This window comes from Carassius carassius, chromosome 20 (genome assembly GCF_963082965.1).
Source record: "Carassius carassius chromosome 20, fCarCar2.1, whole genome shotgun sequence".
NCBI lineage: Eukaryota > Metazoa > Chordata > Actinopteri > Cypriniformes > Cyprinidae > Carassius > Carassius carassius.
In genome coordinates, this window is record NC_081774.1 from 2,004,565 (window position 1) to 2,029,984 (window position 25,420).

The 25,420-nt window shown below is 33.5% G+C and overlaps 2 protein-coding genes across 3 annotated transcripts in view; both read left to right on the top strand.

Annotated features, from left to right (window-relative positions):
- Positions 1-350: 350 nt before the first annotated feature.
- LOC132096005 (NADH dehydrogenase [ubiquinone] flavoprotein 2, mitochondrial-like) lies at positions 351-7,215 on the top strand. Its single transcript, XM_059501113.1, has 8 exons — positions 351-485; positions 961-1,023; positions 1,486-1,548; positions 1,963-2,079; positions 2,906-3,074; positions 4,030-4,139; positions 5,759-5,835; positions 7,045-7,215. Exons 1-8 carry the CDS (start codon positions 444-446, stop codon positions 7,136-7,138), a joined length of 735 nt encoding a protein of 244 aa, XP_059357096.1. The 5' UTR covers positions 351-443; the 3' UTR covers positions 7,139-7,215.
- A 4,902-nt stretch (positions 7,216-12,117) lies between these two features.
- Positions 12,118-25,420, top strand: part of LOC132096006 (ankyrin repeat domain-containing protein 12-like) — a 56,430-nt gene continuing 43,127 nt past the window's right edge. For both annotated transcript variants that reach the window (XM_059501114.1, XM_059501115.1), the window contains exon 1: positions 12,118-12,311. The gene's annotated coding sequence lies outside the window, so the exon portion shown is untranslated. The remainder of the gene's footprint in view (positions 12,312-25,420) is intronic.

The following is a 25,420-nucleotide window of genomic DNA, read 5'->3' on the forward strand; positions in this document are numbered from 1 at the left end:
ATAATAATACATTTATATTTAATAATTTAGAAGAAACATTTATCCAAGAGATATATATATATATATATATATATATATATATATATATATATATATATATATATATATATATATATATATATATATATATATACTTAATGTAAATAAACCCCAAATGTTAAGCAGAACTCACATTTTAGTAAGAGTCTTGCATTACAACCCGTTTTAGCATTTAAGCTATCTTATGTTTCACAATTGTGCATGCTGATAGTCTGTGTTATTTTTATCATGTCATGTCAAGAACACAATGTGCATCTATATTTTCGTTTGCCGCTCGGTGTTCCATTATTCAGACTGAGCGCTTTGAGCGTACGTCCCTCGCGTAACCAGACGCGCTCAATCGGGCTCGCGATCCTTGATGTCCGCCATTGCTTGTGTTTACTGTGACCGAGCGCGTTGAAAAGATGTTTTTGTCTTCAGCTCTGCGCTCTGCCGTGTCTTGTGCGGTAGGTTTATTTCATAGATGTTGTAATAGTTTTATTCATCAGGTGGTTGAAGAAACTGGAATATGAATCATCATTTAAAGCGGCGTTGACATCTGTGCAAGGACATGAAGCTAATTTGCTAACAGCTAATAAAGAGGCCTGATTGTGTTAATATGTGATTAAAATATGAAAAAAAAAATTTTTTCACTCTTTAAAAGCGGGACGTATTACTAAAAATTGTATTGAATCGAATTTGTTTCTATTCAACCCAGACAGACTGACTAATCAGTAAATAAACGTGAAACAGTAAATAAGTTAATAATGTGTAACTTATGTCTCTCTGTTGCAGTGACTAATACATACACACTGTATAAACTAAACAGAGGCACTGCATATTTAATGCACTATTTTTTTTTATCGCATATTTGATCAGTACATTCAATATAAAAAAAAAAAAATTATATTCTGCTTTACACTTGTTGTGTTTCTTGTTCAGGCAAGGCAGGTCCGGAGCGTGCACCAGACATCAGCTCGAGCCGGAGCAGGAGGAATCTTTGTGGTGAGACTTGACTTTCATGTTTATTACAGTCTTTGTTAATGATGTGCACTATTATTCAGTAATATCATATGTCCAGTAATAATATATCCTGTAGATTCAGAACAAAACTCAATCAAATTGAGCTAAATAATTACACTATTGTCTTATGTAGAGTTGCTTTATTGCTGAAATTTGTTTCATCATCGGCAAAGTTGACTTGAGCGTATTTCCAACATTTTTTACTTTTATAGTTGAGTTAAGATTTTTTTATAATTTGGTGAACTTACACAGTTATTGAACTGAAATGAATCAACACTGATAATGTTTTTTATCTATTGTTGAAGAACCTTGCATCAATAATATATATTTTTATTTTTGCTATAAAGCATTCCGTGTTGTATTGTAAAAAAAAAAAAAAACAGGACTCATTTAATAAGACTGATATTTTTGTTGCATTTTTTTAATCTGTTTTCATTATTCCAGCACAGAGACACACCGGACAACAACCTAGAGACTCCTTTTGAATTCACCACCGAGAACATGAAGGTGAGAAATTAATTAATTAATTAATTAATTAATCAATTTCTTTTTTTATGGCAAAAATCATTAGGATATTAAGTAAAGATCATGTTCCATGAAGATTTAGTAAATTTCCTACCGTAAATGTATACAAATAAAATTTTTGATTACTAATATGCATTGCTAAGAGCTTCATCTGAACAACTTTAAAGATGATTTTCTCAATATTTAGATTTTTTTGCACCCTCAGATTCCAGATTTTCAAATAGTTGTATCTCAGACAAATATTGTCCGATCCTCATAAAACCATAGATCAATGGAATGCTTATTTATTCAGTTTTACTCAATTTCATCCAGGGTCACAAATATGTCTTCCTGTGTTCAGTTATGTTGACTAAAGATTATAGTTGTGTGGTTATTGTAGAATGTTTTTGGCTACAGAGAGTTGAGGCCATTGTGAATAATTACCCAGAGGGACACAAGGCGGCCGCCACTATTCCTGTGCTGGATGTGGCTCAGAGGCAGCATGGATGGCTTCCCATTTCAGCAATGAACAGGGTGAGAGCTTCTAAAGACATGCACCAAAGCTTTTTTTGATTGATGAATAATAATGAGTTAACCGCAATCACTTAAAAACCTGTTAAATGATGCAATAGTCTATATATACATATATATATATTTATTTATTGGAGTTATTCCATTAGCTATGAACAGTGTTATTTTAGGGTTATTGATATACTATAAGAATCAGAAAGAATTTTAATCCCAAGTATATTAACATCCACATACAAAGTAATTTGTCTTGGTGACAGAAGCTTTCAGATGAAAAGTGACAGTTTTTGTTAGCTGTAACAACCCTGAGTGCAGTCGGTCTCTGTTTAATTATTTATTATTATTATTTTTTAAATGTACCCAATCATGGAAATTCATTAGTCAAAATTGTGTGCAAACCTGTTAATAATCAATCAGTTAAAATGTGGACATTTTAATAAAACTAACCTGACAATTTTAGTTGTAATTTATATGATGTTTTTTTTAATGACATTTAAAGTATTGATTTTGTATTGTTGTGGCAAAACATCTTTGTTAAATGCATCAGTTTCATGTGTAGTTCACATCTTATTTAGTGCACAGCAGTATGTTTAAGTCACATAGCCTTCATGAAACACACGACATTGATAAGGCATGCATTTCCATACTGAAAAACTATCAAACCTGCCATAGATTTTCAGCATTTGGAATGTGTCATTCACAATTATTGCTCTTAGTTTTTATTCAAATGTAAGTTTATAATTGTGATGGTGAATTTCTTAATTTTTATTACTAATATATTCTGGTTTTCCTATTTGTGATTTAAAGCTGTGGCTTCTGATTTCTCCTGCAGGTGGCAGAGATCCTGGGCATCGCTCCAATGAGAGTTTATGAAGTAGCCACTTTCTACACCATGTTCCTCCGTCAGCCGGTGGGAAAGTACCACCTCCAGATCTGCACCACGACGCCCTGCATGCTCTGCGACTCCGACAGCATCCTGGAGGCCATCCAGAACAAACTGGGTGAGCGAGAAGCGTTTCCAGCTCTCCACAGGGACTCCACACACACATCTCGCCTCGCACGCCACCAGTTAACACACTCGCTGTATAAACAAGCTACAGCCATGCTGCTCAAACTTGGCGGCCGGAAACTGGAATATTTGAAGATGCTGGATTAATAAACTAATGGATTGTAATAATCTTTTTATTTAAAATCATAAACTAAATCAGACAGTGTCATCATTTACTCACCCATCATTTACTTTTTTTTTATAGCAAATTATTCCTTAAATACCATCTTTAGTGGTCCATATTGTGTTGTTCTAGTATCATTGATATACTATTAGAATTAATATTTGTTATATAATAAGTAAAGGTGTGTAAATGTATAGATTTAAATGTATTTTCTCTTCTTTATTAGTTTTAATTTTAGTTTTCTTCAAACAAAAAATTATGATAATGTGAAATGATGCCTTGGCCACTATCTGAAATAATATAATATAGAATTTTATGTTCTATAAATAATAATGTAATTATATATGCATAATAATAGAACCGTTTACTATTTCATATTTTAATTTATTTAATGTCATCCTAAGTAATCACTATGCATTTAATTTTTAACCCCAAAAAATCTGAGACAACCGCAGATAAATTATTGTTATAAGTTAATATTATAAATTGGATTTTATTTTTACATTTTCTGTTTTCACTTTAATTTGAAGTATTTTAGTTGTGCTTATTTTATTGTTATTACTATTTAAAAGTTTTCATTTTAGTTATTTTCTCCGTACAAATAAATTGACATATGATGCTGCTGAAATAATATATAAGTAATATAATATACAATTTGATGTAAAATATACACTGCATTCTGTATGTTGTTTTTTTTAATGTTTTTATTCATTTTATTTAATCTTTAATTTAATTAACACATAAGTAATGACTGTGTTTAATTTGTTTAACCCCAAAATGTCAGGTATCAAAGTCGGTGAGACCACAGCAGATAAATTATTCACGCTCACAGAAGTCGAATGTCTCGGGGCTTGTGTGAACGCACCAATGGTCCAAATCAACGATAACTATTATGTGAGTATGATCAGGGTCTGAATGCATGCTGATGAGCGGCAGCTAGTTTTAACGTCACCTCTAGAGGCAGTTTCTCTGTTATGAAGTCAAGGTGAGCAGTGTTTTTTGACAGAGTCCTAACAAGAGTAAAGGGCAATATACAGGATGTGTTCATGTGTCTATTTGGTTTAAAGAGGTAAAAATAAATAATTCTCTTCTGATTGGCTGATAATCAATCAGACAGGATGATTCGAGAACGTACAAAGAAATTAACTTTGCATACTATTGTACAAATAGTACTACTAATAATTATTATTATACATCATTATTATACATAATTTAATAATATTGATAGTGCATGTTGTTTTTGTTGTACTGTAACTTATTTTAGTAGTCAAAAAGGAATGCAGAACATGCTTACAAAAATAACTTAATATACTAGTATAAATAACAATGCTAATTATTGTAACTACTATTATTACCCAGTGAAATAATAATTAGGATATTGATGGTGTGCAATGTTTTTGTTGTATTTTAATGTCTAATTGTAAATTTTATCAAAATGGCAAATGTAAAACTAAATAACTACATATAATTATACAAATAAAATACTAATTATTATAAAACCATAAAAAAATAACGATAGTACCTGTTGATTTTTGTTGTATTGTAGTTTAATTTTCATACAGCTAAGAAAGTACAACAAAGAGCACACATTTTATTGTATATATACTAATTATTATTATATTACTATTATTACTATACACAATCAAAAATAATATAATTTAATAATTGTATTATGTTTATTGTCAAAAAGCACCTAATGCATAACGTACAAACAAAAGTGCTTTGCATAAATATAATTGTATAAATTACAGTACTAATTATTATTACTATTATACACATAAAAAATATATATTGATAGGGAGTTTTTTTTTATATATATTCTAATTTATTTTAATTGTATAAGAGAATCCAGACGAACAATAAAATAACTAAATATAATTGTATTACTGCTACTAAATATTATTATTATACAGTCCAATAATAATAATACAATATTGATGGTGCATATTGCTGTTTTATTTTTTTTTGTGTGTGTGTTTTGTTTAAATTGTCAAAAATAAACAAATAGCAAAACAAACAAACAAAAAAACCCAGTATAAGTGGATTTCTATCTAGAGGAAAGATTGCTTATATAACTCACCTCATGTTCTGTTTAACTAAAGATTAATTCACTGATTAGATCTGAGTCCGTATCAGTGGTGAATATTCCATGGGGTTGTGTACATCTCTGTTTAAGCTTGTTTGTGTTAGTGAAGCCCTGTATGACCCGCCGGTGTAATGATGCAATTAGCCGAGGCCTCTCAGAGAGAGTTAAATAGAAACTCGTCAGCTCTGTGTGATTCACCCATCTGAAAAGGGTTAGCAGGTCTCCTTTCGACAGCTAATCCTCCGTTAGGGCATTTGGTGAGCTCATCCTTTGATGCTTTCTTCTGGAGGACACTCAAGGAACCTAGAGATCACATCTACATGACCCTGCAACACTCTACACACACCTTGGCAAATGAATAGGGTATACTATAATCAATTAATTCTGCATTAAAGACTGTTTCCTTTCTTTCTGGTTTGGTTTGTAGGAGGATCTTAAACCGTCAGACATTGAGCAGATTATTGATGAACTGAAGGCAGGCAGAGTTCCTCCTCCTGGACCCAGGTACACACATCTCCCTTCTTTTAGTATTACTTGCAAATATGAGTTTATATATATATATAGCATCTCTGATTTAAATTTTAGATGCAAACACATGTAAATTCAACAGTGAAGTGAATCAAAATTTGATTTGGTGTTGTCGTCACTCAAAAATGAAATCTGGGCATGATATGTTCATGCATCGAAATGTTTTATATATTTAATATGTGATAAATTGCTACTTACTATGTATGCAATGCTTTGTTATATTGGTCATTGTGCATATAAAATAATTACATTATTACATTTAATTCTTACTAGGGTTTTGTTTAAAGATAAACAACTTAGAAAACATGCCTTTATTATTTCAAACTAGATTTGTATTGTATTCTACTTTTTTAAATTAAACAAATTGCATCTAATTGGCTGTTTGGTTACAGTGGTTCATCTAAATATTATAATTACATTATTTAAATACATAAATACAAACCCCCCTTCTGCTCACTAATACTGTATTTTTTTAATGCAAAATATTCAAAACCGTAACACTATAAAATGTTATTACAATTTTAAGTAACCGTATAATTCAATAAATTTTAAACAGCCCAACTTTATATCCAAATATCTTTTAAAATGTAATTTTATTTCTTGGATCAAAGCACCGTTACCTTCTTCAATGTCAAATGATCCTTCAGAAATCATTTTAATATGCTGATACGCTGCTTAATTATTATTGGGGTTCAATGAAATGCATTTATATTAGAATTGATGTGTCCTATAATTTCACACAATAGTGCACATGCATATATAAATATGCATGCATATTTGAATCCATTTATCCATTATATTAGACTGTAAAGAGCAACAGTGTAATTGTATGTGAAAGCAACTCACCTTATTTGTGTATCGATTTAGAACTTTTTTTTTTTTTAGAATTTGTGCCAAGCCAGTTGATTTGATTATCTGGTTATGAGTCAAGTATAGTTTGGTTGTGACATCATGGGGATGTTTGGGACATTCAGAGACACAAGCTTATTAAAAGAATTGAAGAGGATGATGGTTAGCTCAGCTTGCAGTTTTCAGAGACGCCCCTATTATTTATTTCACTTGTAAAGATGATATGAGGCAACTAGAGGTGTAATTAAATAAGTACATGATGTGATGTGTGTGGTTAATAACTCATTTGGCTTGCTAAGAATGTTTTAATTGATTGCAATGATCTCATTTCATCAGGAGCGGGCGTTTTTCATGTGAACCTGCCGGAGGTTTAACCTCGCTAACTGAACCTCCTCCTGGACCGGGCTTTGGTGTGAGACCTGACCTGTAAACCGACTTCCATGATCTTGAGTCCTTGTAAACATCAGAGATGTTGTGTATGTAAATAAAATATTATCATTAATTATACCCAATAGACCAGTGTGATTTTATTATTATTTTTTTTAATGAGGACAAATTAACCTTGGACATTAAGGGAGTAGTTCACCCAGTAATGAACATTTGTTGAAAATGTACTCACCCTCAGGCCATCTAAGATGTAGAGTTTGTTTCTTCATCAGATTTGGAGAAATGTAGGATTGCATCAGTGTCTCAGCTGTGGATGCTCTGCAGTGAATGGGTGCCGTCAGAATGAGAGTCCAAACAGCTGATAAAAACATCACAATAATCCACACCAGTCCATCAGTTAATGGCTTGTAAAATGAAAAGCTGTGTGCGTGTTTGTAAGAAACAAATCCATCAAGACATTTTTAACTTTGAAGTGTTGCTTCTGGTTAAAATACCAGCCCAAATTCCATTATAATGCTTCCTCTTGTGAAAAAGTCAATTTCTCACGTCAAAATCCACCCACATATTTGTTTAGAACTGTTTACTTTAGGCTGTAAACAGTGCTTGATCTGTGCATATTTCTCTCCTGATTAAAAAAAAAAGACGATGTCACTGGAGAAAGCAATATTACACATAAAGGACTCGTATTTTGGTGGTGGAAGTTGAAATGTCTTAATGATGGATTTGTTTCTTACAAAAAGTGAAGCTTCTGGTTTTATTGATGGAGTGGTGTGGATTATTGTGATGTTTTTATCAGCTGTTAAGACACTCATTCTGACGGCACCCATTCACTGCAGATCATCCATTGCTGAGCAAGTGATGCAATGCTACATTTCTACAAATCTGATGAAGAAACAAACTCATCTACATCTTGGATGGCCTGAGGGTGAGTACATTTTCAACAAATGTTCATTCTTGGCTGAACTATTCCTTAAACTTTTTCCATGTTTACATGCAAATAATTGTCCTTCGTTTTTTTAATACTCCACACCTAGTGGAACATTTCTGAACACAAATTAACCAGCATGTTCTGAGTGAACAAAGTCCAACACATTTACTGCAAGAGTACTGAAAATACTGGAGATGATTACATTATTCATTTTTTAGTAATTATATAGAGTAATTTCACCTCAACTCACATTACTGTCACTGACAGCAGCACAGGAATAAATAGCAAAACTTAGGCAATAATACTATTATGATGCTTTAACCCATATGTTTATTGATTTATGTTTATTTCTTTTAATTTATAGATAATAGATTAAAAAGGAATATCCTAGATGTCCTGGAATATTGGGTTGTGGCATATTCATCAAAACTTGATCAGATTCTAATTAATTTATGGTCATGACAAAGGTCTCCATCACAAATACACTTTTGCAATATTATAAAAATACATAACTTAAGCACATACAGTGTAGTCTTCCATTACTTTGTGTTTATTTATCATAAACAATGCTTTAAAAAGACTTTGTTTTTGCCATCCATACAGTATAACCTCACTGACAGTTGCAGATGCAGGATGTATAAGCCACATCAAAAGAGCAAGCATTTCTGAAGCTGTTCCATGTGTGGTTTTCCAAACAGAACCTCACCATTCACAGTCTTTCCTTACAAAACCCATAGTACATGATTACCATAATCATATACCATGGCATTTATAGTAGTGGGCTGAACAAAATCTAGACAGTAATGTGTTTATATATATATATATTAGTGCTGTCAATCGATTAAAAACTTTAACTAGATTAATCACACATTTTTTCTGTGATTAATCGCAATTAATCGCAATAAAAAAGAAATGTTTTTGTACGTTTTTAATGTATTTTTAATGTAATAATTTCACAGTTAATCAAATTAATGTAGAAACAACATAAAGACAGTATATTTTAAATACTTGTTTAAATGGCATCTTTTTATGAATGAAGGCCAGTATTACTGATATTAATACAGCTACTGATTTTTTTTTTATTTTTTACATTTATTATTAGGCCTCAAAAACAGTTTTTAATTTAAGTAAACTTTAAACAATGCTAACATAAACCCATAATAAATGTCATGTTTACTCCTGCCCTTCCTGTCTTAACAGTTAGGAAATATACAGAAATTTAATAAAGTTATCAAAGTTATATGCAGTCTGCACTGCATAAACTATAAATTAAATAGTTAATCCTTATTAAAGCTACAAAAGTTATTTAGTCAAGAGCAGCGAGTCATTTTCTCTGTTCCCTTTGTTCTTTAACTTTACTGACAGGAAGCTTTATTGGCTGCTGTCCCTTTAAGAGCAGACAGACACGCGGATCTCACCGTTTATATACTGTCTATGGATCTCGCCTCATTCTCTCACAACTCTTTTTGTTCATTTTAGACTTTATATAAATCATTTAAGATTGCTCTTATGAGGATAATCGACAAAACTGGCACTTTGGGATGCTTATTGTTAGTTCAAGCGCTTAAGAGAACTGGATTCTGGCGCCCTGTCTATGCATTGTGTGTGTGTGTGTAGCCTACGTGTGTATGTGTCACATAAGGGTTGCCACGCTTGAAATGTTTAAAAGCATTTAAATGAATAAGAGCGTGATCATATAATGTAAAGCTAGCCAACGGATGGCAGAAAATACAGATGCTGCGTTAATTGCGTTAAATATTTTGACACGTTAAACCAGACAAAAATTAATCGCATGCGTTAACGTTGACAGCACTAATATATATATATATATATATATATATATATATAAAAACACACACGAATGCGCTGTTTTCTTTCAAATCAAAGCGTAAATACACATAAAGAAGGTAACCTTGTGGCGCAGATACAGAAGAGTGTATATTGCTTGGGTTCGGCTCATATTCTCCAAAATGGTGCTACGGTGATGTGGAGAGACACAGAGACAAATTGTTAAAAGAAGTCATTATTTTTGTTTGTTTGTATTCTCGTCGCATCATAACGTTACGGTTTAACCACTGATGGAAGATGGACTATTCTGACAATGCTTTTAATATTTTTCTGGACCTTGAAAGTGTATTTTACTTGGCAGTCTATGGGACAGTCACAAGCCTCCCGGTTTTCATTCAAAATACCTTAAACTGTGTTCTGAAGACGAACGAAGCATTTACGGGTTTGGAATGACATGGGAGTAAGTGATTAATTAAAATTTTCATTTTGGGATGGAGTAACCCTTTAATGTAAATAATTTCTATCCATCTATCTAAACAATTTAATGATAGCGCATAAAATGTACACCAAAATTCTGTCATTTTCCACAATATTTACTATTATTTGACCAATCAGGCACATTTACTGTCCAATGACAATAGTGAAACATTAGCTGCTTAATAGGTCTATCAGTGCATGTATTTGATTTACTTTTGCTTTTAACCAAAAAAGTCAGTAGATTCCTATTTACAACCAGAAAAAATACAGTATTGAAAAAATGGATACCATCTAAGTTAACTGGTTTTATTCAAGTCAAAACTATTAATTAATATCACTGAATCAACCTAAATGCATCAATTTATACCAACAAAACACTTTTATGGGTTAAATCCAGTAGAGATAGATCTTCGCAGGTCACTACTTTTTGCAGTGTCTTGGAAAAATAAATGATTACATCATTAATCATAATCAATGACACATAAAATATTAAAGTTTGATTAAATCATGTTGACTGTGACAACATACAAACACCCTATTTACATGCGTCTAACTTTATGTTTTTGCAATTGTACAAATGGTAATATCACAACACTGTATGCTATTTTGTTTTTAAGGTTCAAACCATAACCCAGTTTTGCACAAGACAGTTACAGTTTCATATGTGAACCACGCGTATTTATTCATGTTATGATCACTTTTTCACACAACATTTCATGCAACTGACTCTAGCTGCTTTATGCATATGTGTGCACGTGTGTGTGTGTGCATGTGTGTGTCTAGCCAGCGCCCATCCCCCTCCGTCTCTCTCTCTCTCTCTCTCTCTCTCACACACAGACCAATGTTCTCGTTCTGCAACATAATACCAGCCCATCCCCTGCGCATGCGCGAACTCCCTTTTTCCTACATCATGTAAATAACCAACTGCGCCACAACAATAATAACCGCCAAAAGCGCGACAGCGGCGTTCTAAACGAGCCGATCTAGAATCAAACACACTTTATGCGCTCGTAATAACAGAATTAATGACGTCACATTGGGTCGCGCTTGTCAAATACCTTCTCCTCCTCGCGCCTCTCCGACATCAACGTTCCAGAACATTCGCGCTCGCGCTCGCTGCGGCGTCGTACGGAAAGGGTGACGTCACGGTGCGCAGCGTCAGCCCCCCCCATCCCAGAGAGAGAGAGAAAGAAAGAGAGAAAATAATGATAAACCCTCATACAAAAACAAATTTACGACATGGGTTAAGCTCAAAGTGAATGTATTTCATTTGTAAAAAAAAATGTATTTCATTTGTTTTTTTTTTACATTATTTTTATTATTTGACATGATTCAAGCTTCAAAACAGTAAAATAAAGACTATAGGAAATAGCAAAAAAGTTAATAAATAAATAAATAAAATAGATTAAATGAAAGACACAGGACACATATTCTTTGCATAAAATGAAAATAATACATATTCTTACCTTAACTGAAATTTACATAGCCTAGGATTTCATCCCCCACCCAATGCATCATATATTTTAGGTATCTGTGTTTTTGTATAAAACTAATTGAAAAAAATTATAAAATAAAATAATTAAGTATTATTTTAAAAATGAAAATAGTACATTAAAAATACATGTGGTTAAATTAAAAAGATAAAATATAAATATTAAATAAATATATGTAAATATAGTATTAAATATTAAAACACCGATATCAAATATGATTAGACTGGAGAAATAATAAACAGCAGAGCGAGCACGAGCATGCGCAGAACGCTTCTGAGCGCCGTGTATCACGTGGTCCCTCGTCCGCCAATGAGCGCCTCCGCTTTCCGTATTTTTTTCGCTGGGGCTTTTCTTAGCGACGGACTGACGGCGATGTTTTCAAAAGCTGCACTGAGAGACGTCACACAGCCGTAGGGTTAATGTTCAGTTTTTACCCTCCGACACACACGTTTCTATTTATTAAAATCGTCGAGAATTCGTCCTCTGCTGGTAGGTGAATGACGAAGAGGAAGCTGAAGAGCGCTGCGAAGGTAAGCGGAAAGTTTCAGTTGTTTTTTTTGTGTCGCGGTTGTAGCAGGAGGAAAACGCGTTGAGTTTTGCTACGGAGAGAGCTTAACCAACCCGTCTAAGAGCTGGAGCAACAATAACCCAGTGTGTGTGGGATTTCCGAGGCTTTTTGTGGATATTAGTAGCAGCTGGAGCGGGGTTGTGTGCGCGAGCGTTGCTAGCGCACCGTGCACGCGTCAGTGACAGGCGCGTTCGCTGTGCGTTAGGCGCGTTCACTGTGCGTTAAACGCGGAGGGCCCCGCATGTCTCATAAACCCACTGCGGGCTCATTGTCTGCGCGTGAGATGGGTGGCGCAGACCGCAACATTATACTGTATGCCATAATAAACCCGTTTCTGTCTGACAGTCTTTCATTTATTGTAATTTGCATTATTTTCCACCATCTATTTTTCTTTATAAACGATTGGATAATGTCTGGCATCAATGCATGGAATGTATGTAAATATATTTGTATAATTATTTCGAGGTGTTTGTTATATTAAGCGTGGTTGCAGCTGCGACGTGCATGAAATATTGTCTCCATGCATGCTGTGTGGTTTGCACAAAGCTTTATTTGGTGACCGTCCTTCGCGCAGAAACCTTTTGTCTAAAGCACGTACCGAGCGACAGACAGAAGCATGTCAAATGCAGTTGCAATTCCTAGTAGCTTTCATAAAGATTTTTTTTGTGATGACACAACACGTTACTACATTGTTTACTATGAGCACAATCTAATTGACACGAATCAGGCTTTTACTGGGAGGCACCACATCTAACTTACTAGCAAAATATTAGATGTAGGCTTTAAATATAAAGTTATAAAAATAACTATATGCAATCCTGCCTTTTTTCAGTTTGTTTGAAATATTTAAAGCAAATTTTAAGGGAAAAATTGCTTAACCGAAAAATCTAAAATTAACATTTTTATTTATTTTTCTCACATTTTCTCCATTTGAAATGCATTGTAATAAATGACTTGTAAAACATACTACAATCATAGTATTTTCATGTAAATAAAAAATATCTTGGTCATTCTGCTTTCATTAATTCAGTGTATTACTGACCATTTCTTTTTAATTAAGTATGCAATTTTCTAGTAGTTTCTGAGAGAAAATTGTTCCTACACCATTTTTCAGTGTAGACCGATTATTGTTATGGTTATATAATGATTTAAGCATTTTTGGATGCAGCTTCAAGGTTTTGGTTAAACATTTGTTTTTGGGGAGGACAGATTTGAGATTTTTTTTAGCCTGTGAGTTTGCAATCTAGATCAGATGTTTACGCCCGCTCCCTTCGTCTTGTTCTGCGCTCACACACGCTCAGAATGACATATTAGGGATTATTATTCAAATATCCCAGTTTTCCACAGCTGGGCCACAATCCAAGGAGAGCCTGTGGTTCCTGCTGTTTTTCCACTTACCTCTTTTTAAAGTCGAGGGGACACATGCACGAAAGGCCCTGTGTGAGAATCTGTGTTAAGATGAGTAATAACAGGCCTGTCTCTGTCCAGGTTGCTTAAGGGCTACTTAGCCTCCAAAATGCGTCTTTTATAGTTATATGGTGTGTTTACGTTAGATAAAGGATCCGTGGCGGTGCTGATGTTCTGGGAATTTGCAGCGACTGTCAAGGCAACACTCGCATGTATCTCAGCAAAATAACAAACTGCAGTTGGCAGATGAAAAGCCATACAGATTGAGCCAAAGTAAAGAGACTGACAATGAAATTGAGCTTATACGTTTGAAATAATAAACGCAACCTCAAAAAGGCAGATTTTCTCAGTTAAAAGCTGAAAAACATTAGTTTTTCTAATTTGTAGCTTGCTGTAATGTCAGAACAGCCAGCTCTCCATTTAACTTTTCCTGAATATCATTTCAGGGCATTCCCTGTTCATAATATCCCATGTGTTTAACATATTTCCATACAATGACTTCAAGCAAAAAAAAAAAAGTGCATTTAATGTGCAATAATTTTTGTTTTGAATGTATTATGGGTGTTATTTTTAACCTTTTTTTAATATTTGGTCATTTTGAGATTATTATTGTTGACTGACAACTATAGCTATATCTAGTTGGCTGATTATTAAAAGTGGTATTTTCCCCGGTATCAGTTTCAGATGTTGACAACGGCTTTGTCAACATAAATATTCTATAAATAAACATTTTTGAACATTTTGACTGTTGTTTGGGATAAGTGCTTATTTAATTTCAGAAATTTTCTGTATTATTAGACATATTGAAAAAAATACATATTGGTCAAACTAGCCTAAATAAAATAAATATATATATATATTTTAATATGTTATATTTGATTATATTAAAAATAGAATTTTACTGAATTGAGTAAATATTGTGTGAAATGTTTTAGTTTATTTAATTAGTCAAACTTGTCAACATAAATATTCTATTTATAAACTTGTTTAGTGTTTGAAATAAATACTTAATTAATTTCAGCAGTTTTATGCACACATCGCTTTCCATCAGTTTTATTATTTTTATTATGTCTGCATTATATCAGCCACCTTCCACCACAAAGATTTGTATTATTGGCCAATGAAATATGTATTGGTCAAACCAGCCTCATAAGCAAACATTTTTGTCAGAATAAATATAATAATAATAATACATGTTTCTAAATATGTATTAAAATAATGTAAAAATAGTGTAAAATACGTGTTTATTTGATTTAAGCAATTTTATGTACATGCCATTTCTCATAAATTGGGTGATTTTTTTTTTTTTTTAACATATAAAAATTATACCAGTCACTTTTCACTATTGATATTTGTATTGTTGGCCATCAAAAATCCATATCGGCAAACCATCCTCGTAAAAAGATATACTTGTAAGCATAAATATTCTAATAACAAATATTTGTTAAAATACTTTTTTACTGAATTTTGAGTAAATGTTGTGTAAAATAAGCATTATTTTAATTTAAGTAATTTTATGCACATCTCATTTCGCACCAATTGCTATTTGTATTATTGGTCATTAAAAAAAAAATGGGTCAAACCAGCCTAAATATAATAAATATATATTTTAAATATATTATAACACAGTTTTACCATTAAATAGATTTTTGAATTGAAATTGGATTATTTAATATATCAGCCACCTTCCATTGTTGATATTGGTATTTTTGGTCTTTAAGAAAATCAGTCAAACCAGTAGTTGTGTTATTTAAAACATTATGTTTTGTGTTTTATTCAGAAGTTAATCTTGTAGGTTTGTTTCCAGGATATTTCAATTTGAGTTTTCTGTAATAGGAGTGTACAGTACAATAATCTACAACCATGAAAGCTGTAGTGCCTTTGAAATAATAAGGTGCATTTTCAGGCAGAGCATATCTTAAGTACTTCTTGTACACTTTACATAATGCTTTTATTTTAACCTAAAATGTGAACATTAAAGAAGGCAACATTATGCATCAGCAGCATGTCTGCAAGAAATCAGAAGTGCACCAACTGGCACTGATCAGTTTACAGTCGTGTCCTAGTTTTGCTTTCATTTGCACAGATGACACCAGTACGCTGCAGTGTTTCTGACGAGTTCACACACCGCGCGCCGGACGGTTGGAGCGGACGTATTTCCATAGAGCTCGTGCGAGCGGGAGCTGCTTGCATGAGAGGAAGGGAGGGAGAAAAAGGAAAAGCGGCAGAGACAGAAACAGGCGTGTGACTCACTCTCCTAACCATTAGACGCTGGCCTTTGTGATCAGAACCATTCCCGTGAGAGACCTCTCTCCCCGCTTCACGTTCAAACTGGATGCCATTTTTATTTTGCCGAGCTGCTTTTTTCCCGCACAGACGCAGGGCTTTGAAGTACGAAAAAGGGATTTGTGTTTCTTCCTGATGTTGACAAAATTGTGCACATTTTTGGAATCGCAGTTATGCTGTTTCTGCTTAAATTATACCTGCATTTGGTCCTGTTTTGTGAAATGAAGGCGGCCGATTGTCTGATTTTAAAATGGCAAGGTTTGAAATGGGCCTTCATTAAGAGCTTGTATTTCTTGTACTGCTTTCATCCTGTGTGTTTAAAGAGCTCCCAGTATGACTGACCTCTGGATCCATTTCGTAAAATAAACACAAGCGCTTTCAAATTCTGCTCTTAACAAATGTAATCCAACAGCTGTAGTATAGGTCATTTAGTCAGTAGGTTTCTTTAACACCATTCTATACATTATTAGCCTCTTTAATGGTTGTTATTTAATATTTTTGGCTAATTTGATCATTCTTACAGCTGCTAGTTGTCGAACACTATGGGTTTTGAAATATTTGATGTTGATTATTCACATTGAGAAAGCAGGGTGGACAGCCGAGGCTTCAGTCTTCAGTGTCACATGATCTTCAGAAATAATTTGAATATGTTGATTTGCTCACAAAACATTTCTGATTATTATCAGTGTTGAAAACTTGTTGTGATCTGCTTCATATTTTTCTTCTGTATTCTTTGATGAATAGATGGTTAAAAAAAGAGCAGCATTTTTAAAATGGAAACCATTTGTAACTATCAATTCAATGCAACTCATGCTTAGATGTATTAATGAAAATATTTTAAATAGTAGTGTATATAATGTAATTTCCAATGCAAAACACACAAAGTTGTATACATTTGTTTGTAACAGTATTTATTCACTAAAATATTGGGTAAATGTTATGTACGTTCATGTTGAACATATATTTGTAATTGATTGTGTGGGCACAATATATCTCAAAATGACCAATTATTGGCCTATTAATTGATCTGGTTGATATATATCGGCTTGCATTTGTGTATTTGCATAGAGAGTGATGTTAAGATGTCTTTAGTGTATGGAAAGGAGGCAACAAGCATTGGTTATGTCCACATGGACATCAGTAATCTAATTATTGACCTTATTCTGAATAATACAATATTACGAGTTGCTTTTAGAATATTCCTTTCATGTTCCTGTTTTACATGTTATAGTGCATAGATCGATTAATGGCACTATGTCCCCATGTGTCGCCTTCCAATGTTCCCTCCAGAATTTGACACATCTACATACAATTATTTCTTTGTTATGGTGCCATATGGTGTTGTTAAAGCCATGACATTTTGTTGGTCGTAAAATGGTTGATCACTACTGTGTGTGTATAGATTCTTAATCAGAGTATTGATTAAAATCTGAATATTGTTGTCCATGTAAACTCACTGACTGTTTAACACTACATAAGCACAATATCATGCCCCACTGGCCGCCTTTTACTCTTTAGACACCTGTTCTTGTCACCATGACCCAATCAACATTATCATTTACAGCTGCATGTCACGAAAGTCAAACATTTTCCCCTCTCGCATAGAACACATGAATCCTCTTAGTTTCCTCTTTTTACGAGTCCCTTATAGAAACCGATGGCGTTCGGGGAACCCCCCAGTGAAAATACGTCAAGTTTCATCCTTCACCTCACAAAGGTCAGGCTTTGAAAGTCTTCAGCGGGACGGCTGTGTAACGCGTAGCTCTCTAGGCGTGTAGGACTCAGCTGATGCGAGTCTTTCCTCTTGCTGCTCTTTCCACTACAATGGAAATGCAGACACTTGAAATACTCTTTATTTGCATCATCTTAGGTTCAGTGATGAAACCTCTTCTTATCAAGTACCCTTTTAACTGTATAGTGATCTTGAGTTGATATTCGGTTCTTTGTAGATTAAGAAAGCTCTTGATGCTTCGTGATAAGTTCTTCAGATGTGTGTGTTTTGGTTTCCTGTTGTTCTTAAATTAACTTGCTTAATGGTAATAACCTAATGTTAATGCATCTACATATTGATTCAGGTAGAAGAGAAAGTAGAAAAACACTTCACAATGCACTAAAAAAAACAACTGTTGTAAATAAAACAAAGATTATTGGAGCACATGTCACAAGAAAATACTACTTCAGCATTTCTACTTCAGAATGACATATTTAAAGGCGTCATATGATGTTGCTAAAAAGAACATTATTATGTGTATTTGGTGTAATGCAATGTGTTTATGCGGTTTAAGTAAAAAAAAAAAAAAAACATTTTCCACATACTCTACATTATTGTATCTCCTCTTTGCCCCTCCTTTATGAAACGCATCGAATTTTACAAAGCTCATCGGTCTGAAAAGCGAGGTGAGCTCTGATTGGCCAGCTATCAAGTGGGTTGTGATTGGCTAAATACCTCAAGTGTGTGATGGAAATGTTACTCCCCTTAATATACTGTGATGTGTGCCCCGTTCAAAAAACAATAAAACCAATTACCAACGAGCAATGTTGCATCCAGTGGGGACATAATTGTGGATTATAATGACTTGAACTGTCCTTTTACTTGTTGCATTGAATCGTGCCACGCCGCTGCGCCGTGTAAACCTAAAACCATTTCTGCATTAGTGATCTGAGAAACGACACACAACAAGCTCTACTCTACACTGCTAAAAACTCACGTTTGAATCATCAGTGGGAAATCCTTTAAATGTGAAAACATACTTACAGACTGTGAGTCAGAACAGCCTGCACTGTAGTCTTCTCTCCCAGGAATATAAAATGCATTGCTCACATCTGTATATTTGGGTTGAACTGATCTGGAACAGTGTTGTAAATGCAACTTAACCACTGATTTCTAGTCGTGTCCTCTTTTGTAAGGCCAAACAAAGTATTTCTGAAATGAAGTGAAATGCAGAGTGTCTCCACAACATAGGGCTGGCGGCAACAATACTACAGCAAGAATCAAAGTTACACCTTCTTTCTTTGCGTGAACATTTGGGCAGTGTTATGCAAATCTTCCCACAAAGTGAAATAGACGTGGGGGAGCGTTTAAACAAGGTGTTTTAGGAGGGCATGGACGAGTGTAAACTTTTATAAAGAATATCTCTTTTGGTGTGAGACTTTATAGTCTTTGCAACTTTAGGCATCTTATCTTTTCACAAACAGCTTGTAACACTCCAAAGAGAAAGGAATACTTGAAATCGCCTCATATGACCCCTTTAAATCAATGTTAACTGACATTTCTTTAATTATTTGTGAAATTTGCTACCAATTTTAAAGAGAAAATAGTTCAACTAAATCCTACACCAATTTTTAGGTGTACTGTAGCTTTGTAGAAATGTTTAGAACTAACATTGCTGCTTACACTAACATTGTCCAATGTGATCGTGATTATAACAAAAGGCATCTCTCTTATTATATGACTTATTATTATGACTAATTTATTGATATGCAACTTTTAATCACATTATGGTGAAGTATAACAGTTTGTTTAAAGAAAAAAGCCAATGGTTTCTCCACTAACATTAATATTATCAGATGCAATCACTATAAAAACAAGGAATTTATCTTTTTAATTGGCTTATTGATAAGCATTTGGCTCTATTCTCTACAACTTTTAAAAATTATATTGTGAAATGTAAAAATTAGCTTAAAGGAAAAGACTTCTAAAGATAATTTGGAATTTTTCCATTCCATGTAAGAATATAATCTACGGAATGATGACCACAGAAATCTCCAAATTTCTTTTTTTAAGACTTCTATAAGGTCAGACTTGGCAACAGTAACCAAGGGCAGAGCTCCGTGAAGGCTCAGCTGGATCTTTTAATTCTCAGAGTGTAGCAGCTATGACTGAAGGGTTATTTTCATGTTGTGTTGCTGAGCGCAGTTAGATTGCGAGGCGATTGGTTTCTAGAAACCCTTCAATCAACAGGTCTGTGTTTGCTGGTCTGTACACACGTCCTGTCAGGAAGTAGAGTGACTTTCTCCTCACACTCAAGACATGGGCGGCACGCATACACATCTGAAACCACAGTCACATTTTCCTGCAGAACCCTTACAATGTATGACGTAACAGAGTGACATGCTCATGGTCCATACAAAATATCTATTGTTTGACTGAAAATACAATTTTTCATCCAGCACGGATCAATCTAATGTTTTGAGGTGAATGTGTGGCAGTCAATTACAGCACCGGTGTGAATCCTATACTTCGTAATCACAGATTCTACCCTACATCTTGGAATGTATGATCAAAATAAGAATGTTCACCATATGTTGTTAACTGAACAAGTAAGAAGTCTGCCATGTTTGTTCTGACCAACTGAGGAAAAAAGCATTACAATAAATCGCACTGCCAATGGTTATTAAGAGTAATGATCGCTTGGCTCATATCACATCAAACCTTGCAAATTATTATTATTATTGTTAAACTTTATTCTCAAATCCTTAATGTTAACAACATCAGTATTGCGTGACTGTGTGTATAGTGGTATCAGTGTGTGATTTCAGTTTCTGTACAGTCTATTCTCTAATTGTCATACCATTTCAATTTCATATTAAGAAATTCATTGAACCCAAAAAGCCATTTATTCTCCCTTCGAAACTGACTTGTCTTTCAATATAAAGTTCTTGTGTAATCCCAGGCTATCTGTAATCAGATGCACATTTAAAACTGGTATATAATTTAATTTCATTCAAATGTGCTCGTAAGCACATAATCCTTTCTGTATTACAATCCGCCATCAAAATGATAAAATGAATTCTTCTAGCTGCTGTGAGAAAAGGCTATAAACGATCTGCCACCTGCAGGATCCTCACATGCGATTAACCTAGTAGCTGGGACAACTTCTTTGTTTACAGACATGACATAATGATGCAGCAGCATGCTCGAATTTCCCATGAAACCTTAAATTATTATAAGCTAACCGTTGTGAATCAGGCTAAAGTAAGGCGATAGATTTGAACACTGGCAGGTCATGTACTTGCTCAAAAATATCAGATCATTTTTAACCTAAAAAAAGTTTGTTTGCTTCACAAACTTCATTTAGAATGAGATCCGCCGCACGCCAAACAGACTGAGCGCAATGAAGTAGGAGCACAAAAATTCAGGACAGGCTAAAAACACGGTTTGGAAAATTGATTCATGGTGTACTCGCTTATTATATACATTTTGTATACTTTGAACACAAAAAAAGTTACGGACCGCAGCTTTGATTGGTTGTTTCTTTACCGGGAGCGGTCCTGAATCACTAGGGTACACCTATAATAAGTGTTTATATTCTGACTATTTTAGATTGCTTCAGGGGTACCGCGGCGGAGTAACCCAGTACCTTTGTAATTCTTCATAGACATAAACAGAGAGAAGTAGCTCCGGCTACAATGTCCTTCCGCAACACGCAAGCAGTTCTGTTTATTAACCGCTAGAGCGTCAAAAGTTACCGACTAACAACTGTATTAATGTTCCTCGGTCAAGAGCAGCGGGTTATTTTTCTCTTTGTGTTTTAATTTATTAACATTTAAAGGAATAGTTCACCCAAAAATGAAAATTGTCATAATTTACACACTCTTAGGTTGTTTTAAACCTGAATGAGTTTCTTCTTCTTTTGAACATAAAGAGTTATTTTGAAGAATGTGTGAAACTAAACAGTTGTTTCCCAGTGACTTTTTTTTTTCTACTATCAAAGTCAGTGGGGACCAGCAACTGTTTGGTTACCCACATTCTTCAAAATATCTTATTTTATGTTCAGCACAAGGATAAAAAAATGAATACATGATTAGTACAATATGACTGAGTAAATAATGAAAATTTTTTGGGGTGAACTATGTCTTTAACCCTCTGGAGTCTAAGGGTATTTTTGGGGCCTGGAGAAGTTTTGTCATGGGTAAAGTCTAATCTCACTGTAAACAGCACAAACTGGGCTATAATAATATGTAAAATGCATGTATGTACATGATTGTGTTTTTGAGAAAAAAAATATTATGCGTGGTTAGTGAAAAACTAAAAATGTTAAAACACTTGAAAAAGGCAAAAAAACACATAGAGAACATTGGTTCCCGGGATTTTTGAGAACTGGAGCTTGTAGCCTAGAATTTTTCTGTCTAAATTATGTGAAAATCATCTTGTTTACTCACTTACAGAAAACAATATATTGATTTAAATTTTCTAAGACACATTTTGTTGGTAAAAGTCATATGCGAGTAGGCGTCAACTACCATGAATATCATTGTGATTTACACCTGAGAAGACAAAGGCCCGCATAATGAGCTGCATAATGAGCCTTTCAGTCAGCTGTGCCACTGAGAGGAAGGAGTTACAAGAAAGAATGTGGGAACAAAATAAATCTATATAATTTTATGTTTGTAGTTTATTTAGAATATATATTTAATTATCCCACAACATACTTTAATATCCACTTGGGGGAGCAGTTAAACAGTTTATCAGGAACAATCAAAGCTGACTTTCAAACAAATTTTTTTTGGCATCAATACTCCAGTCACACAATCCTTCAGAAATCCTTTTAACAATCTTATTTTCTACAAAAAAAAACATTTATTGTTATTATTATTATTATTATTATTATTATTATTAATGTTGAAAAGAGCTGGGAATATTATTTAGGTTTTTTAGGGGGAATAAATTGAAAGAACAGCATTGTTTTTACATTTGTTAGCCTACCGTTATTTATTTGTTACATTTATATTATTTACATCAAGCTTTTGAATGGTATAGTATTGTATATTATTGTTATTGAAACTTCATAATGTTTCACTTGATAATATATTTAGTCAGAAATTATAGTTTGGAAAAAGTCTTTGGAAAAAGTCTAACTAGTAAAATGTTTACACGTTATGTGAAAACTAGTACAAGTATATAAATAAATAAAAAGAGACTTACTCATGTTTATGATCTCTGCTGAATAAAGTGCTTCATTCTTTTTTCTGAGGAAATCCATTTCTCAAATCCTCAACCACATCACATCTTTTTGGGGTGAATTATGTCTTATTCCTCTCATCGCGAAGCAAACAGTAAAATAAACACTTGAAGAACAGTCTCGCTGCTTTTTCTTCTGTTATGGGCGTATTCAAGCCGCGCGTTTCAGTTTGAATCTGAATAGCGCATTCAGCGCGGGGGCGTGGTCACATTAGATAAAATGAAGGGAGACATGAAAAACTGGCATCGCGTTGTTTTCATATGGATTACTTTATCACAGAATATCTGTTTTCGGCGGCACTTGTTTAGTTTAAAAATAGACATGTCAAGCTTTCTATAGATATCTCTCTCATGTCTCTTCGTTGAGTATTCACGGAGTTACAGTTCATTTTAATGACGTGTTTGTAAATAAAGATCAGCGCAGACAAAGGCTGCAGACAGCACACCTTGTTTGTTATCTTTATTTTATAAGTGCACAACGTTTTGTTGTTATTATGTCTGTATCCAAAAAAAGTAGACCCTTTACAGATTCGATTGATGTATTGCTCTTATCTGTACGATTAAAAAATGAAAGTGTAATTTAAGTTCTTTTCGGGGTTATCAGGAGAAAATGCCTCAAAACGCGTGTCCGTGTTAATCGACTTCAAAGGGTTAATGACAAGTGGCAGCAGGTTTAGTACTGTCCCTTTAAGAGATGCATGCACCATTTCTCTCTTACCTTTTTTACTTTCACTTTAGACATAATAAACTGTGTTTATATGTAAACCTTGTGTGTTTTTGACAGTATTAGCACACTTGGAGGATAACTAACACACTCTGAATAAGCACATGTTAGAACAACACGTGAATAAAACATTTTACCAGCACCTTAAAGCACACACATATAATGTACTTTTGTGAATTGCAGTTGGAGCTAGAGCAAGCAAGACTTAATACAGTGCATTGCTTGAGGTAGATGTTAGGTTTTATTAGTAAATGTTTTATTATATTACTTGTGTTGCCTCCTTTGTTCATTATCACACTACTGCAGTTATTGCATCTGACACTGGTGTCGCTTAGTTTTGTAACGAGAGCCCAAACTTTCGAACGGTTCATTCTTGCTGCAATGACTGATTGCAAACAAACACACATCGCACATGTGCATGGATATCACATGCATGTTGCGCGAAGGGAAATGACAAGCAGCAGCTTTTTATTCATCGTTAACATACAAGTATAGGGAGATAAAACAACACAAGTATCGATTACCATATCGTTTGTCCTGAAGCTTATCGGTACTCTGGTATCGACCCAATTACATACCCATCCAACACTTATTTAAGCCTAATTATTATGAAACTCCAATGATTAAACTTTTTTTTTTTATTCATAAACTTATAATAATAATAATAATAATAATAATAATAATACAAAAAGAAAAACACAAAAACTAAATGTAGAAAATTCAAATGGAAAACTGAATTTGGGTGGAAGACAAAACCAATGTCATAGATTTCTAAAAGTGTTTTTGCATGTTTCTAGTATGAATTTTGAATAAAATAAATGGCCATTTAATAAAATGACATTTACATTAGCAGGTCATGCTCGCTTTTTAGTCATTGATGCAATGACACATGAAAACAAGGCTGTGTGGCACAGACCCTTTTATACATTGTACGGATGAATGATTAATGAATAGATTGATGTCTAATATTCACAACCAGTGTTTTCTGGAAATTACTGGAATGATGTATTTACAATATTTTGCTTGCTGAACAAATGATTCCAAGTTGAATGGACTGTAATAATCCCTCATTTGATAAGACTTCATTATCCACAGCTAAAGTCCATATAATCTTTTTTTTGTGTGCTGATAATTATAGTTATATTATTATTATTTAAGAAATATAATTAAAACAAGATATTTTTTCATCCTTGTCTTAATTTATATTATATGTTATTTGATAAAAAATAATAAATACAAATTTTTGTATTTGTAAATTAACTGTATTTTCATATGATTACATTTTTCAAATTTCTTTTAATAATTTAATATTTTGATGATACATTTTTATTAAAGCATACAATCCATTAATGTCTCATGGTATGTCTCAAGTGAATGAAAACAGCTGAGAAAGAAATGGGATGTGATGTATCACATCAATATCGTATCTGTGCATCAGGTCTTAAAGGGACAGTGGCCCCAAAACAGCTGTGATAAAAATCTTAACATTTAATTTAACACTCTGCAGTGTTATTTTCTCTATTTTTTTTACATTTCTATATTTGAATACTACCAACTTTATTTTATTTGTAACATATTTTGTTGTATTTATCTATGCATGCAATTTGTGTATTTGTTCTTTGTTTTACTGGCTGTTCTGTTGTCCCTTTAATCATAAATTAAAAATAAATTAAATAAATGTATGCATTTAGCA

What these genes read in the sequence shown, in the direction of transcription:
- LOC132096005 (XM_059501113.1), top strand. Translation starts at nt 444, where the DNA reads ATGTTTTTGTCTTCAGCTCTGCGCTCTGCCGTGTCTTGTGCG. An exon ending in GAGCAGGAGGAATCTTTGTG is followed by an intron (nt 1,024 to 1,485) that starts GTGAGACTTGAC and finishes TCATTATTCCAG; the next exon opens with CACAGAGACACACCGGACAA. An exon ending in AAATCAACGATAACTATTAT is followed by an intron (nt 4,140 to 5,758) that starts GTGAGTATGATC and finishes TTTGGTTTGTAG; the next exon opens with GAGGATCTTAAACCGTCAGA.